Here is an 18,380-nt window from a genome sequence, read left to right as displayed (position 1 = left end):
ACTCCAGCTCCAAGGACAGGCAGAAAAGAAACAGGAACAGACAGGGCAAAGAGTGCGTGTTCCCACCAGTGAGTTGGGATTTTACTGCATGTGCATCAAGAGATCCAGTAAGGGCTCAGGGGCCAAATACCCTCCCCAGTGGAGAATGAAGCTGGGGCTGAGGCAGTGGTTAAGCCAGAGGGCTGCCACTGCACAGATCCTTTGGTCTTTTCGCATTTGAAAGTTCACAGGCACAGCAAATGCTAGCCCAATGGGTAATCCTCTGAACGAGATATGCTTTGCACTCACAACAGTTCTGAAATATGGTGGCTCTTCGAGTGAGATGTATTCCTGCGTATAAATAAAAAAATCAGAGGATGCAGCTAAAAATTTAGGAAAGGGAGGATTCATCAAGCAGACCCCCAGGCGTGACAGTTGAACATAAAGGGTCTGATTCTAATCTCCATTACACTGGAGCAAATTAGAAGTGTTTTGTCTTTCGCTCTTCATACAACAAAAAGCAACTATGGTGTGGTCAAAGGAGTTATACTGGTGTACACCAGCTTAAGTGGGATCAGAATCAGACCCTGATATTTTATTATAAGGTAAAGTTTATGCACAATGTATGAAACCATTGTAGACTGTATGGATTTTTATTAATCATTTTACCAGCCAATGACAAAATAACTTGACAAGAAACCTCTTTCTCCTAATCCTGGGAGTCAGACCATGAAGCACTTGCTTGTGGACAATGAGGAGTGTAGATAGGGAGGTATAGCTGGGGCAAATATTGATCAGGAAACTAAAAGAATTAGCTTTATGACTGATAGGGCCACAGGCAAAAGTGAGCCCTCTAAGTGCTAGAAAGTGGAGGAACAGCCCATGAGTTACCCTGTGATGGTAGGGGATGAACCGATTCCTTCCTGATGGGTCTCACTGCCAGAAGAGTAGATTGGGCCCCATCTGCGAATTGCAAAGATTGCATAAAAGGTGGCTCCACCAAAGGCTGGCACTTCAGCTGTCACACAGTCTTTGCAACGTGCTCTGTTTGTGCATAGGGCCAGATTGGGCAATCAGGAGGGAAGGCACAGACAGGAAGGGGGGAAGTAGGGAACTAATGCCCAGAGAGTAGAAGGGAAGAATGCAACTGAAAAATAAGGGGATCCACTTCTACTATCCCCTTAACCCAATCCTAAAAATAAAGAAGAGACAGGAAAGAGAAGAGACTGTCAAGCACAGTTTCAGAAGAATAGGTATATGTGAGTACATGTGGCTTTGTGGGTGTGTTTGACAGAGAGGCTAGAGATGTAACCAGTACCAGTGAGCTAACACTACGCATCTGGGCCCAAATCCAGCAAATACTTACTTGATTACCTGCAAGAATACCAGTGCTCTCATTACAGTCAGTGGGGCTACTCATATGCTTAAAGTTAAGCACTTTGTTGAATCAGGGCCCTGATCCTACAATACTTTACTTAAGTGAGTAATAATTGCTCGAGTGATGGGACTATGAAGTTGATAGGACTTTGTGTAGTGCTTAATCTTTGCAGAATGGGGGCTTTAACCAGATATCTTTTATTTATTGCACTGTTTCCCTGAGACCATTGGTTAGGCCTTTTTCTCTTTCAGTTCAAAAAGTATGAAAAGGTATCAGAAAAACAGTCTCAAGCAAATTTTTTAAAAAAGTATCAGTATATGGAATTAAATTTTACAGCAGTCCATAAAATTGAAGTATGAGCCAAGGGTTAACAACAACCTTGAATTTTGCCCTTAAAATGAATCCCAGAAAATCTACTTAATTATAAATATGTTAGCACTATACAGTGTCCTGCTGATTGATATGCCCCAGAGCTACCTTTGTCGGCAGTCTTTTAAGCACTAATCCTTCATTTTGGTTCTAATAGCGAGATGGGCTCCTCCTTCCTAGTTAGACCATCAATTTTTACCTGCCAATACAGCTTGATGAGCTTGCTTATATGCTGCTCACAGCCTCCTGACAGCCAGTATATGTAGTCAGCAGTCATGGCACTCCTAATGACAAGAGAAGAATAAAGACCTGAATGTTGGGTGGCGGGGGAGAGAGAAAAGTACCAAGTTTTTAGAGCAGATGATATAAAATGAATATAATATGAAGTTTATATAAAAAGGGCACACAGTTATACATAACTATCAGTCATTGCTCAACAGTAAAACACATTTTGGGAATATAGTAAGCATTTTTATTAGGTAGCTAAACTATATGCGAGAAAACAGCCTTACATTTTTTCCTTTTATGGTTTTCTGTTTATATTGTGCACAGATATTTAATGGCTGCTCAAAAATATTTTATTCTGGCTGCTACTTATTATTCTTTAAAGCATTTATGGACTAAAATACATTAAAATACAGTCTAAATTTCTTCCAGAACAGCACTGGGGTGTACTGTAAAGTGGGAGTCTGAAAATCTCTCACTCTACAGCAAAGTCAAATTTAGTACACCTTTGATTAAATCATGCTATTAAAAAAACCCAAAGCAGTCAGCAATCTTTGTATCTAACTGAATACGCTTTAGTATCCAGACAGTTTGTTACAACCATTGCACTACTCTTATTAGACTGGGGGGATATTAAAAACTATTGTAAAGCAGATATTAATGCATTGCTTTAACTGACTTTAGAAAATCAGTTTGCTTTTATAGCTGCTTCTCCACACTGCGCTCCATTTCCTATCCTCTGGAGATTCTAAATCCAATTAAATGTGACTAGATGTAATTCCAAATTGTCACTTTAGTCAATTAAACATATAATAATCTTGTGTACCTAATTACTAGCACCAAAAGTTTATTTGTTGATGTAGTGCTATCAATGTGTACGTCTCCATGTTTTCCTTATCATTGCCTATATATTAATCGTACTTTGACACTACTGTAAATTGAATTTGAAATCTCCCACTCCGCCCGTTAAGTGTCTTGCAACGAGTAATCCCAATCCTGTTGTAATACCCTTTCAGTCTGTGTTTTCCAAGATAGTATTATGTTCTTAACAAGATATGACCAAAACTTACAAGGATTTAATAACAAACATTTCAAAGCAGTCCTGGTAAAAGGGGGCTGCGTATTGTGATACTGTATTATAAACCTAGGAACTAAAGGCAGCTCCCATTGATTTGGAAGAGAAGGATTTCAGGGGAGCCATGGCTTTGCAGCTGAGGGCTGGATTTAGCTCTAAGGCTCTATCCAGCTCTCATTCACATCACTGGCACAAGTTCCATTGACTTCAGTAGAACAAAGAACAGCATCTAACTAAGCACATCTAGGGCTTGTCTACACTTACCTCTGAGATTCGGTGGCAGTCGACTAGAGTTACGCAAGCTACGCAAAAAACTTGCGTAACTCCCGTCGACTTCTCTGCTTCTCTTCTGCGTGCCGTCTTCACTGCACTGCACGGTTCCCGTCGACGCAGCACTACGCCACTTGAGAAGGTGGTCTTAATATGTCGATTTCTGGATCGACTGATCGGGTCTTCACTGACCGCTCAGTCGATCCAGAGAAGTCGATCTGACGGCGGCGACTTTGCCGCCATCAGTGTAACCACAGCCCTAGTACTCTTATATTCTGATACAGTAGACACAAAGGGTGAAATCATAGCCAGAGTGAAGTCAATGGAAAAACTCTCATTAACTTTAACAGGGCCAGGATTTCACCCCAAACATGTAACTGAGGGGGAAGAGAGAAGCTCTGCAAGTGGTCTGGAAGGATTTTGCCTACATTTATAGAACTATTCAATACTATTCACAATTCATATGCAGGGTGGTCTGTAATATTTCCACCCACTTTGATAAAGGCGATAGTATTGCAATGTACTATACTAAGTGTGCATGTGAGTCAGGGATGCTGCCCTCTAGCGTCTAGCCCAAAAGAAAGATAAGAGACTTCTATTATGAACTAAAGCAGTTCTTCTTAAAGTCAAGTGGCAGGTCTACACTGTCGGCAAAATTTAGCAGCAGCCGACAGGAGTTTTGCAAGCTATGCACAGTAGCTTGCGTAACTTCCATCGACTTTGTAACTTCCCCTTAGCGCACCATCTCCACTGCACTGCATCGACAGGATATGTGTTCCTGTCAATGCAGAGCTATGTTTTTTTGGAGGTGGTTTTAATAGATCCACTTCTGGAACAACTGAGCGTGTCCCCACTGCCACTCAATCGATCTGGAAAAATCAATCTGATGGCCTCAGTTTTTGGAGTTGAAGGTTTTTGGTTCTAGCTCCAGCTCCCAGAGAAATGTGTGTGTGTGATGAGAAGAGATTTATTTAATAACCGTGCCTGCTGTCTGCAGCTATGGATTCTTTGCAATACCAAATCTATCTATCTATCTATCCAGGTTTGACATGTGTCAAGCTTTGATGAAATGTGAAGGTGCATAGATAGGATCCATAATCCATTCAGCTGGCTTTATGTTTGGAGAATGCAGAAATAAGCGGACATTTGCTGGTTGGGACTGTATCTGGACCCATTATTCAACAACTGGTACAATTTTAAAGATTAAATTTTGCAAATCTTAGTCTAAAATATGCCCATCGCAGTCTCACTCTGGCTATGCAGTGTGGATGTGTCACTGTGGGGATGCAGTGCTAGGGATGCCCAGCTCTGCCATGGGGCAAAATTTGACCAGGTGGGTTGGTCGGAATATGCACGCTGTTTGTTTACCCACCCTCACTGCAGACAGCACTCACTGAGCCATTTGACTGCATGCTCTTGAAAATGTAATCCCAAATCCAACTGTCATTTCTGTGACATGGCCAGCCTTTTCCTCCCCAGCTTCACACAGTTTTCAGTGGAGTTTTGTAGTTAAAGCACTGGACTAGGACTCAGTACCTGACACAGACTTCTTGTGCGAACCTTAGACAAGCCATTATATCTCTCGGTGACCTAGCTTCCTGTCTGTAAAGTGGCAACAATGATACTTTACTATCTTGCCTATTTAGTTTGTAAGATGGCAAGGACCATTTCTTACTAAATCTTTGTACAGTGCTTAGCCCAATGGGGACCTGATTTTGGTAGGGCCCTGAGGCACCATTGTACTTTAAATGATATCCTTCCCCTTTGTTCTTCCCCATAATTTTGTTCTCATTTCTATTAACAAGATTCTAGCCATGTACACATTTCATGCCTCCATGTTTAGTTTTTCAGCATCAGCTCCAGTTCTTGATATATTTTTGCCCCTTCTTAGGCACTTTCAAAAATCCCACTAGGCAAGTATCTATACCTTTAAGCACTGAAATACCTTTAAAAATACAGCCCTTAGTCTTCATGTGCCTCAATTACCCATCAGCAAAATGGGGATAATAATCCTTCCTTTCTCCTACCTGTTACCTATCCTAACTCTTTAAATTGTAAACTCTTTGCAGAAGGGACTTTCTCTTACTCTGTGTTTTTAGAGCACCCTAATTTCAGTTCTGGTAGTCTTGTAATACAAATAACAATAGCAATACAGAAGATGGTGTCTCACTCTGTTTTAAATGAATGTCGATTACTGTACACAACCAACCTCTATTCCAAGGGACCTGTAGTCTCTGCTCTTCCTAAAACACAGATGGAAATTGGAAATAAATGATACTCCATAATCTGCTGTACATGTTATAGGGTTCTGTTTATCTTGGGCGTTCAGGTGACATATATAAAGCAGTTGAACTTCACTCTCACAATATGTATTGTCACCATAAACTCTTAATAAAAATACAATCTTCCAGTATAATGTAGAGTAGTGTATATTTTATTCTTTCTATAATTTCAAGTGTAAAATTGAGTAACTCACAATGCATGGCTTCCTTAGAGTCTTTACTCTCTCTGGTATTAATCCATATTTAGTATTATATCAATCTGCAATTTGGTCCATCCCATTCAATATTCATATATAAAAAATACTCTGTTTGTACTGTAGCTAATTTTTAAACATTAATAACTCAGGTTATTTGTTTCATGGCCTAGTGCACATTGTAGATTTTGCAAAGGTGGAAATGAAAGGAATATTGGAAGCACTAAAAGAAGCAGTGATAGTAGACACATACTATCCAAGAACTGGCTATGGACATTTAGAAGATCAAACTGAAATGTGGGGTTACTCATAAGAAGCACTATTTCATCTAAATGCTTTAAATATTCCCAGGAGAAAATCTTCAGAAATCATACATGAGAGGAACGACAATGTTGTGGTTAAGCCAAAGGCCTCACAGTTAGGAAATCTGGGTTCTGTTCCCCAGGTTACCATGAAATTCCTTTGTGATCTTGGGAAAATCACTTTAATAGCTCTGTTTCCAAAATGGGGATAATACCTTCTTCCCAAAGACGTTGTATTAATTCATTAATGTTTGCAATGCTCTTGGAGATTTTCAGAGAGAAGGCTCTTCGTAACTGGATAAAGTATTATCAGTAATTGGTTTGTTTATTACAAAAGGAAGAAGAGGGCCCCCAGATGGGCAGCAAGCTTCCCAAATTGCCTTAGATTTGATGACAGCATTGTCCTTTTTGCTGAAATCCTTTCAGACATAAAGCAGTGAAGACAGAAATCAGAGCAAAGAACATGGAGTCATTGGCAAAAGTAAATTTATATATAGCTCTAATGAAGCAGCAGAAAAGAGAGAGAAGGTAGTGAATATGGGTCACCAGCAGAGGATCTGAAATAACATTTTCAAAAGCGCCTAAGTGTTTTATGATCCTAAGTCCCATTTTCAAAAAAGCCTTTGGTTCTTAGAAGCCTAGTTGTTATTTAAAGCCAATTGGACTTAGGCTTCCAAGTGCCAGGTTTTCAAAGGTATTTAGGGGCCTAACGATGCAGATAGGTGCCAACTGGGATTTTCAAAAGTGCCTAAGTGAATTAAGTGCTTAACTCCCCTGGATTTCAATGGGAACTAGGTGCCTAACCTGTCCCTGTGTTCCCCTGAGCCCAAGGAATGTACTAGTGCTGTGTCCCTAGATGGGAGGAGGGAGTGGGGAGACACAAGAAGGGAAGAAAGCTCCTATGCGGGAACAGGGCAAATGCTGACTTCATACCTTATGGTTAGATAAACAGTATTTTCAAGGCACTGCAATGTAATATGACTCCAGTTCATGGTGTCATCTCCCTGTTTCTGACACCTTCCGTGACCTGGCATCACAGTATAAAACACAGACCTGTGCAAACTTGTCATTTCACAGGCTATCAGTACACTCCTAATTTACTCATATTGCTCAGGTGACACCAAATGTCCATGGATAATCTGGACTGAAAGACGACAAGTATTTGCTGACAGTTTATGAGAAAGTGAGTTCCATTAACTAGGCTTTCCCACTGAATATTCCTACATGGAAAGCGACCTTTTCTCTTCACAGTTTCGTTTTTTAGATGTTCTGGTTAAAGCAGGGGATTGGGAATTTTGGACTCTGTTCCCAGCTCTACCACAGTTTCCTTGGGGGACCTTGGGTAATTCAGACCCAAATTTCAAAAGTGTGATCCCCAGCTTGAGAGACCGAAAATATGGCCTGAATTACAGAGGTGCTGCACACCCACAACTCCAGCTGGAGTCAGAGGCAGCTACAGGGGCTCAGCACCTCTGATATATCAAGCCCTTAGTATTCCTAAATCTGACACACCCAAAATTAATGCATGCATTTGAAAATGTTGGCCTTAGCCTTTGACTCTGCTTCCTCATCTATAAATTAGAATAACACTTCCTACATCATAGGGATATTGGAGGGCTTAATTCATTAATAGCCAAAACGTTTGAGAACTCAGATGGAAGGTACTAAGTTTAATAGCAGGATCAACAATGACCACTAAAATGTTGCCGGGCAGTTTCCATTCTTACCCTCTATTTTTAGCAATGCACCACAGAGACTACGCTTCCTTCCCTTTTAGTATTCGAAATTAATCTTTTTCCTCACTCTCCTTAGGGAACTTCTTTTGTTGCCCCCAATCAGAAATGAATAGCAACTTCTTCCTTCCAGCTCCTTCTCCATGAGGAAAGGAGCAGTTAGGAGGCGGTGTGGCATGGATTGGTGGAACACAGCTTTTTCCTGTCCTTGCCACCATCTGAGTTGATGTAGTCTGAAGTCTGAACTGGTGTCAAGCTTTGAACAAACTAATAACAGCCGCTTGCCAAAACCTACAATCAACCGCACAAACCCCTGACAACCCAGGCAAAGCCTGACAGTGACCAGGGAGAGGAGCTGTTGGTTCTGAACCCCCACCCTCCACAGGGACAGTAAAGGAAATGAGAACTGTTGAGGTTGCGGCTTCTCATGTACTTGCACCCTCAGAACTGCCATTAGGGGGCAAGCACACAGCCCCAGTGGTCACTGCTTTCAAGATGGCTAAGGTGCTAATGGCACATGCATCCAAAAGCGGGGCGGAGAAGGGCGTTGCAGAGGCAGTTCAAGAATCTGCGTAGCACGTAAGCAGCTTTTCCAAAATGAGAGGTGTTTTGGAAGAGCCACTAGTTAGATAAATACCTTCGCCCTTTAAGGGCTACCACAACAAAGCTGTAGCCAGTTTGTGTTAAGCTAGTAAAGCGAGATTAAAAAATTCTTGCTACATTTGCTCAATCTGGCCACTTGGTGGTGTAAAACAATAAGATATTTCTATAAAATGGAAGAACACCAGGACTGATCCTGAACTCTGTCTTCTGCAGCTTAGCAGCAGAATCTTAAAGGATATGCATGAAAAGAATCAAAGCAAGTTTTAGATACTTGAGTACTGCTGACCCTAATGGAAAGCATCTGACCAGACCCTGCACAACAGCATTAGGGATACACGATGAAAACTGGCAGGAGTAATTATGATAAACATACACAATGTTATGGAATGCACCAGAGTGTTAAATTTCTAAAGAGGACAAAAACCTACCATTGTTACTTGCAAATCATTCTGTACATTTCCTTTTGTAAATTCTGGCAATAGTAAGACTCAGGGCCAGATCCTCAGACCTGCTAACGTCCTCCTGCTGCCTTAAAGATCAGATGAGGATTTCCCTCGTGTAGGGGGATTCTCCTCTTGAGATGTAGGCATCTCTATCCCACCCTCTATGGTCCTCTAACGTAGGAAAATGTCAGGAGCAATAGGGAGGGTGGCCTTACTGGTATAATAGCCCATAGGGGCCCCCTCAAAACTCTGTGCAAGTTAGAGCAGCCTTTAGACTGTTCTAAATTTTGCCAGGTGCTGAACTGGCCTGAACTGCTGCCAGGATCTAGAGAAGGCAGATAAGTGGCAGAAAGTAAGTTTTACTCCTCATCTGAGGTGTGCTCAGTGATCTCCAGTGGTCCTGAGAATCTATTATTACTAGTACTATTGCAATAGTATGAGGAATTTCTCCCAAAGGGGGAGGAGGAGAAGCCATGTACCCCTAAGGCTGAAAGGATCGCGGCCACTACTCCCTAGAGAAAATGAAGGGTGGTGGTGGTTGGTGACTCCCTTCTAAAGAGAACGGAGGCATTCATCTGCTGGCCTGACCTGGCATCTCAGGTTGTGCTGCCTGCCAGGGGCCCATATATGAGACATTATGGAAGGATTACCCAGGATCATCTGACCCTCTGATTACTAACCCATGTGGTAGCTCAGCCATGTGGGGACTAATGATATTGAAAGCAGCTCAGAAGTGACTACAGTGCTCTAGGGGTGAGGGTGAAGGAGCTGGGGCACAAGTCATGTTCTCGTGATTCTTCTGGTCAAAGGCAGGTCCAAGAAGAGACAGACACATCATGGAGGTGCATGCATGGCTGTGTGGATGATATCACCAGGAGGGCTTCGGCTTCCATGAGCATGGGACGCTGTTCTGAGAAGGACTGCTGATCAGAGATAGGATCCATCTATCAAAGAAGAGGGACAGTATCTTCAGACGCAGACTGGCTAACCTAGTGAGGCAGGCTTTAAACGAAGTTCTTCAAGGGTAGGAGATAAAAGCCCACAGATAAGTCCAAAACCTTGAGAGTGAGATGATGGGTCATAATTTGGGAGGAATATGGGCAATCACATCAGGGACAAAGGAGAGACAAGAGGGAATTTAGAGGGGAAATCTAATAAACATCTTAGATGTCTGTATACTAATGCAAGAAGTATGAGGAATTAACCAGAAGAACTAGAAGTACTAGTGAATAATCACAATTATCACATAATTGGCATCAACAAAACTTGGTGGGATAATTCACATGACTGGATTATTGGCATAGAAGGTACAGCTTGCTAAGGACAAGCAGGGAAAAAAGGGAGGAGGTGTTTCCTTTTATATTAATGACGTATACACACACTGAGGTTGAGATGGAAGTGAGAGGCAGACTTATTGGAAGTGTCTGGGTACAGATATAAGGGATAAAAAACAAGGGTGATGTCATGGTAGGTGTCTACTATAGACCATCTAACCAGGAAGAAGAGGTGGATCAGGATTTTTTTAAACAACTAACCAAACCATCCAAAACATAGGACTTGGTAGTGATGAGGCACTTCAGCTACCCCGACATACATTGGGAAAATAATACAGCAGGGCACACGTTATCCAATAAGTTCTTGGAATGCATTGGAGACATTTTATTACAGAAGGTGGAGAAAAGCAACTTGGGGAGAGGCTGTGCTTGATTTGATTTGATTCTGACAAACAGGGAGGAGTTGGCTGAGAATTTGAAGATGGAAGGCAGCTTGGGTGAAAATTATCATGAAATAATAGAGTTCATGATTCTAATGAATGGTAGGGGGAAAAACAGTAGAATAAAGAGAATGGACTTCAAGAAGGCAGACTTCAGCAAACCCAGAGGATTGGTATGTAAAATCCCATAGGAAGCAAGTCTAAGGGAAAAAAAGTTCAGGAAAGTTTGCAGATTTTTAAGAGACATTATTAAGGGCACAAGAGCAAACTATCCCAATGCATGGGGAATATAGGAAGTATCATAAGAGACAACCATGTCTTAACCAGGAGATCCTCGACAACCGGAAACTCAAAAAAGAGTCATACAAAATATGGAAACTAGGTCAAATTGAAAGATTAATATATATGTATAAAAATAACATAAGCACATAGGGACAAAATTAGAAAGACCAAGAAAAAAACAAGATTAAACTAGTTAGGGACATTAGGTAACAAGAAAACATTTTACAAGTCCATGAGAAGTAAGAGGAAAACCAAGGACAGGGTAAGTCCACTACTCAATGAGGAGGGAAAGAAAATAATAGAAAACATAACAATAGCCAAAGTGTAAAATGCCTTTTTTATTTCAGTTTTCACCAAAAAAGTTAGCAGTGATTGGATGACTGATATAGTGAACATCAGTATAAATGACTTAGAATCTGAGGCTAAAATAGGAAAAAAACAAATTAAGAATTATTCAGACAATTTAGATGTCTTCAAGTCGGTGGGCCTGATGAAATACATAAGATAATATGTAACAGTCTACATGGATTTGTCAAGAACAAATCATGTCAAACCAACCTAATATCTTTCTTTGACAGGGTAACAAACTTTGAGAATAGGGGAAAGCAGTCAGATTTGATATAACTTGACATTATTAAGGCTTTTGATACTGTCTGGAATGACCTTCTCATAAACAAACTAGTAACAGAACCTACTATATGGTGGGTGCACAACTGGTTGGAAAAGCATACTCAGAGAGTAGTTATCAATGGTTCACAATCAAACTGGAAGGACATATCGAGTGGGGCTCTGCAAGTATCTGTCCTGTGCCTGGTTCTATTTAATATCTTCATAAGTGATTTGGATAATGGTATAAAGAGTACACTTACAATGCCTGCGGACAATACCAAGCAGGGAGGGGTTGCAAGTACTTTGGAGGATTGGATTAAAATTCAAAATGATCTTGAGAAACTATCTGAAATAAATAAGATGAAATTCAATAAAGACAAATGCAAAGTACTACACTTCGGAAAGAATAATTAATTGCACAAATACAAAATGGGAAATGACTGTCTAGGAAGAAGTACTGTAGAAAAGAGTCTGGGAGTTACAGTGGATCACAAATTAAATATGAGTCAAAAAGGCAATACCGTTGCAAAAAAAGCTAATGTCATTCTGGGCTGTATTACAACAGTGTTGTAAGAGAGACACAAGAAGTAATTCTTCCACGCTACTCAGCATTGATAAGTCATCAACTGGACTATTGTTATATCCAGTTCTGGGCACCACATTTCAGGAAAGATGTGGGCCAATTGGTGAAAATACAGAGGAGAGCAACAAAAATGATTAAAGGTCTAGAAAACATGACCTACAAAGAAAGATTGAAAAAAATATGTATGTTTAGTCTGGAGAAAACTGAGGGGAGATATGATAATAGTCTTCAAGTATGTAAAAAGGTATTACAAAGAGGTGGGTGATAAACTGTTCTCCTTAACAGCTGAGGATAGGACAAGAAGTAATGGATTTAAATTTCAGCAAGGGAGATTTAGGCTAGACGTTAGGAAAAACTTCTAACTGTAAGGCTAGGTAAGCACTGGAACAATAGGGAAGTTGTGGAATCTCTGTTGTTAGAGCTTTTTATGACCAGGTTAGACAAACACGTGTCAGGGATGGTCTAAATAATACTTAGCCTTGCCTCAGTGCAGGTGACTGGACAAGATGACCTATCAAGGTCCCTTCTAGTCCTATATTCTATGGTTTTTATTATTCTATAATACTGTGCAAAGGTCCAAATCAGGGCCCCATTATACTGTCTCAGTCTTGAAATGGTAAATATATTTATACTTCTTTTGCAGTTTTAATATATCTACAAGGTTGTCTCTAATACACAATCCCATGTCTTTTTGGTGCTAATGTTACTCTGATTTTACAACCTTCCTTTCCTATATCCTGATACTGTCCCCGCAGAGACAAGGTATCAGACTAGATGAACCACTGTTCTCTTTTGGTATGGTACAGCTTACATTTTTTGGAGATTAAAAAACAGAAAGAAGATATATATAATTGGAATAGGGTTAGAGGCAGTTCGTTTTTTTACCTAATTAGCCAACTCAGAAAGTGAACAAAGAAATAATAGTTCCGTTTTAAATATCTCCCACAGGTCCTGAATGAAGGGAAACACTGATTATTTTAAGGTCTCTGGAGATATCTGAAACCACCAGATAATCAGAGTTTCAGATAAATAAAATTCGGTTTCTATAAGAATTTTGAATACAGGAGAAAGATGTGAAATTAGCACAATCAGGGTTTGATGATTGTATATATGGATATGGAAATAGCTACCAAATGCAGCAAAATGAGCCCTGTGGCTTGTGACGTAGCTAACATCTTACTGGATGCAGAGGCGTGGATAGAACTCCCATGGAACTTGCCAGCAGTGACCCTTTATCATATGGAGAAGTAACACAAAGCAGCCAAGGGCTGAGAATACTATTCTGTTGTACTCCAAGTCCCAAATGACTTAGGCAGTGAGCGACCATTACTAGGAAACAAAAATAAGTCTCCAGCAGGGCAGTAAAGAGTACTAACCAGCAGGTCCGTATTTCTTATTGTACAGTGGTTGCCTTTTAAAAAGAACCTGTCTGTTGGTAATAAACAGTAATATTTTCCTACGTTGTACTGAGATGAATATAACTTGTTACAAAAATGTTACCTATGAAATGGCAACTGCTATGTAAGGAAACAAAGATCTTGCAAATGTTGAGTAAAGAGCTGAGAGGATTGACTTGGAAAGGACAAAATTTAAAGGAAAGACATGACATGAGGCACTTAGGAAAACAGGTCATTAAGCACAGCAAGATCTCAGATGTTCTGTGACACAATATCAAACAAGCAGTAGTTTGCATAGATGCATGTCATGCAAATCTCAGAAGTGCTGGAAAGCCATGCTGCCTGTTTTAAGTTAATGGCATGGCTGAACCGTTTGAGAAAAGATGGAGTAAGTGGGATGAATGGCTTAAAAACAGGTACCTCTTGTAACTTTTAGAATAACAGCAACTATACTTACTCCAAGCCATAGTTGATACTTTCTCACTTTGGTTGTATTCTCTTCTCTGATACACCCATTGTCCCCTCTATAAAGACAAAACCTGTACTATCAATAATTCTGCTTACCTTTAGTGAAAAATATTAGTAACTAATGCCATTTTCTGTCCTTGACACTGCTTCTGCTCAATAAAGTATTGTTTGACACTCAAACATTCTAGAGTGATAGAAGAATAATGAGTGGAGCATAGAAATAATAGCCAGGTTTTTTTGGATACAGACTGACAACATATATTGCTGTCAAATTAAATAATAAGCTGCATGGACTTTCTTCTGGGCTTTGACTGATCCTGATAAATGTCAAAGCCTCTTTCTCAGATGCAATTTATGAAGTGCTCCTTTTGTAATATTTCTCTGGGGAAATAGCACACACACAGGAGAAGCTCTCAGTTCTTTGCTTGCAGAAAAACCCCCGATTCATTTTCTTCCCTCAGCATTGAAAAACATCACGGTTTGTCATTCTCACCAGCAGAGGTCTCCCTGCCCCCTGGCTCTGGGAAGAAAGTGACTGTAACTAACAAGAAATGCTTTTATCAGGCTGCATTAGAGTGAAAAACAAGGTGGAGGGGAAATGAGTAGGATAAGGTGGGTCAGACTCTTCCTTTATCTATGCAAGGGTGTAGGAAAGAGGGCAAAGTCAGCATGCAATATGGACATGCAGGGAAGATCCTACCAGTTCACAAGAGCATGCTATTAGGTATGAGCTTCATGAAGGCATTCATTAAGGCAGCAGGGTATGTGATTTCATGAAAAGGTATCTGGCTGGTCCAAAACATGGCAAGCACCTCCACTGGCAGAAATGCAAAGATAATGTATGCATAGAATATTCAAGAGCGTCTTTCACTAAGTGTGTTCTTTGCCTAGCCCATAAATTAAACCTTCAATAAATGATACTTGCGTGCATTGTGCACCATCTTTGTGTAACCCACTGGTGAGTGTGTGTTGCAGGTCCCTTCTCTGTTGCAATCTGCAGAGGACAGGAATTGAAGCAGCTCTTAGCTACACAGCTTTGGCTTTTTCGCTCAAGCTGTAACAGTTTGTGCTTTTAGCTCTTCAAGTCCCTGATTCAGTCCCTGGTGTGTCAGCCAACAAGGCAGCCATCACGCATGCATGATGCTTACAGTAGAGTTGGTCCTGATGTTTATGCCCCCATGAATAACAGATGCAAAATAGTTCCCTTGTCTCTGAGCACTTCATTCCTGAAAGTGGTAGCAGTAAATGACACCCCAAAAGATTTCACTGTTGTGCCAGCCCAACAGAAGGTATCTTGCTTCACTGGATGTATCTGGGTATCTGATATCATGACTCTTTCACTGGCTACATCTTCCTCTGCTGAAATGACTTTCTGGCATATTGAAGAAATGTTGCACAGGATATTATCTTAAGTTCATTCTCTACATCTTGACCCCAAGAAATTCATAAGGCCTGAGATTCTAGTATAAAAATAAACTTCGCTACAAGATCTGTTAACCTTGTGCAAACCACGTGGCCCCAACGGGACTTTCATTAGTGTAACCAGAACAAAGTTGGTTTCCATGACAACAGATTTTTATAGAAATGGTTTTTGCTTTGTTTTTTGTAAACTGAAATAAAATCAGTAGAGAGATAAATAGACCTTCCTCCATTTCTTGAAAAGCAAAAACACCTTGTAGGATTTAATTTTTTTAACAGGAAGTAGCCCATGAAATAGGTAAGTGTAGAAAGAAGTAAATTAATGGCTTTGGGGGAAGAATACAGGATCAATATTTAGTGATAGCACCACACAGTGAATTTAAAGTTATACCGTTCCTAAGAACAGAGTAACTAAACTCCTTAGAAACACTAAAATGTTCAAGCACTTGCCTTTTACGTGATAAACTAGAATAATTTATCCACCCCTTCCCCACTGTAGAAATTTGGAGGGTTTATATAAAATGGGACCTGGAACGAGATTCATGAAAAGAGAGAGAGATCCTGTAATAGACAAAGTGCTGAGGTTCAAAACTACCAAGTCTATTTTGCTATAGAGCTGATGGGACTATCTAATGCCATTTTTAAAAGAAGCAGTAAACAGCTAAGTCATCCTTACTAGGACTATTGAGATCCTAAACCCTCTTCCTCCTTCAAGACTGCTTAGCACTATCCTGTATGGAGTCACAGGTGAATATGAGTTGTTCTGGCATTGGGAGAATGTGCTTTGATCCACTTTCCTCTGTCTTTATACAGCTAGTTCCAAGTCACTCGTGTTCTAACTGGTTATAAAAAGCACTATCAAGTGCCTCACAGATCATGAAGCAGTTAAACCAGGCAGTACAGCATTCAGATCAGCAAAAAGATGACAGCGAAATGTTTTTATTGTATGAAGCAAAAATAAGCGTCTGGACGTTAAACTTCAGGTTTCAAAACAATATAGAGCCTGACTGTTCCTATGCATTGCAAATTTTCACTTTGTATTACTCAGTCTCAAGGCTGCTCCAACTGAAGCAGTTAGATTAGATCAGTTGTAACCTATATTAGCAAGGTAAGGAGGAATGATAGCTTGCATACTTCTGCCCTGGTTTTGCCCATTTATGTCTGCAGGAAATGCATTCTCTCTGACTCCTGCCTTACCCCTTCCCTCAAAGGGAAAGTCTAGTGACAACTGCCCTTGCACTGCCCTCATCAGTTTCCCTGGATCATCTTTCAATCCAGACTCCAAGTTCCTCTTCACCCTCTAATCCATTTCTCCAGATTTCAGAGATGTCTATGGAGAAGAAATATTTTTACTAGCTGATGTCTTAGAGTCAGTGGCCACCACCTTCTTGAACTGCTCATTTTCAGAAGCTCTGATCCCTCAGGCAGTGCCTTTGGGATTACTGCACAACACAGTAGACAGCATGAAGTGCAGCCTATTAGAGTCATGTAGACTTGCCAACCCTCCAGGATTGTCCTGGAGTCTCCAGGAATTAAAGATCAATCTTTAAGTAAAAATTATGTCATGTGATGATACCTCCAGGAATACGTCCAACCAACACTGGCAATCCTATTAGAGTCACATACAGGAGTCATTTGTACACATGGAGCCAAATTCAGAGAAGATACAGGTAGTGATATGCACTAAACTGCTCACACTGATTTAGACTCCCTGGCATTCAGGTTGCCTCATACATACTTAGGCCTGGTCTACACTGGTGATGGAGGTCGACGTAAAGTCATTTACGTCGATCTCCGAACACCTGCATCTACACTGGCACTACAGTTAAGTCGACTTAAGTCGTGGCAAAAGTCGACCTAATAAGACCACCTCTGCAAGTGGCGTAGCGCCTAATTCGAATTTATTGGTTTGATTTAGTGTCAGTGTAGACACAACATCACTTAAATCGACTTTATTGGCCTCTGGGAGGTATCCCACAATGCCCCCTTGTGACCGCTCTGGACATTCGCGCTGTGCTGTACTGTGGTCACGCTACCCAGAAATGTCCCCTCCCCTCATGCCCCGGGAACATTTGAATTTTCATTTCCTGTGCTGCCAGCGTGGAGAGAGCTTTGTCGCTGTACCCCTCATGGCTACTGCAAAGCCCAAACACGCTCCAGCATGGAGTCGACCAGAGGTCTTAGATCTCATCGGTCTGTGGGGCGAGGAGTCCGTTCTGGCTCAGCTCAGAGCCAGCAAAAGGAATCTGGACATTTATGGGAAGATATCTCAGGGCATGCTGGAGAAGGGACACAAGAGGGACGTGCAGCAGTGCCACGTGAAGATCAAGGAGCTGAGTCAGTCATATCAGAAAGCCAGGGAAGCTAACAGCCATTCTGGCTCCTCACCCAAAACATGCCGCTTCTACGATGAGGTGCATGCAATTCTTGGTGGTGATCTCACCTCAGTGCCACCCCACAGCATTGATACCTCCGCTAGGTCACAGTCCATGGACAATGATGAGGACTCCGTGGACGAGGAGGAGGAGGAGGCTGAGGAGAGCAGGGTGCAGGAGAGCAGGGTGTCCATTCTTCCTGAAATTCAGGACATATTCCTGACCCCAGAGCAGTCCAGCAGCACACAGGACAACACTGATGATCACGGGGAAGGTACACCTGGTGAGTTATTTTTCTTCTTAGAAGTTCTGTCCTTTTACATGGGGGCGGGGGGAGAGGAAGGGGATTTCAGGCGTTTATCGGACTTTACTGGGGGTTACCCACGGAACAGATTATTTATGTGATGAGGTATGCTCCGATAATCATCAGTTGATATCTCATGGATCATGTTTAAAATACCCGAGCTATACAGCAGATGCCCTGTACCTTTGTATTCCCCACTGCAGTGCCCTACCAAAAAACTTTGATTACTTTTATTTGGTTTAAGCAGAGACTATATAACCCCCCCACACACACACACCCCGCCACGCTGTTCGCAGATCCCCTTGCTTCTCATCTCTGTAAGGTCACAGCGATCCGACCCTTCTGGGATGTTAGGAATGGAATGAGGGTCTGTGTT

The 18,380-nt window shown here is 41.2% G+C and overlaps 1 protein-coding gene across 1 annotated transcript in view; it reads right to left on the bottom strand.

The window, feature by feature from the left end:
- SPATA16 (spermatogenesis associated 16) overlaps window positions 1-18,380 on the bottom strand; it is a 175,842-nt gene that overhangs the window by 56,637 nt on the left and 100,825 nt on the right. Inside the window, exon 5 of the mRNA XM_067536563.1 lies at window positions 1,926-2,010. Coding sequence (XP_067392664.1) covers window positions 1,926-2,010 — 85 coding nt within the window. The remainder of the gene's footprint in view (window positions 1-1,925; window positions 2,011-18,380) is intronic.

The sequence above is a fragment of the Emydura macquarii genome, unplaced genomic scaffold, assembly GCF_026122565.2.
Source record: "Emydura macquarii macquarii isolate MOO-44397 ecotype Brisbane River unplaced genomic scaffold, CSIRO-AGI_Emac_v2 contig_3603, whole genome shotgun sequence".
Classification (NCBI taxonomy): Eukaryota; Metazoa; Chordata; order Testudines; family Chelidae; genus Emydura; species Emydura macquarii.
Note: the sequence above shows the minus strand (reverse complement) of the source record. Positions and strands in the feature narration are given on the sequence as shown.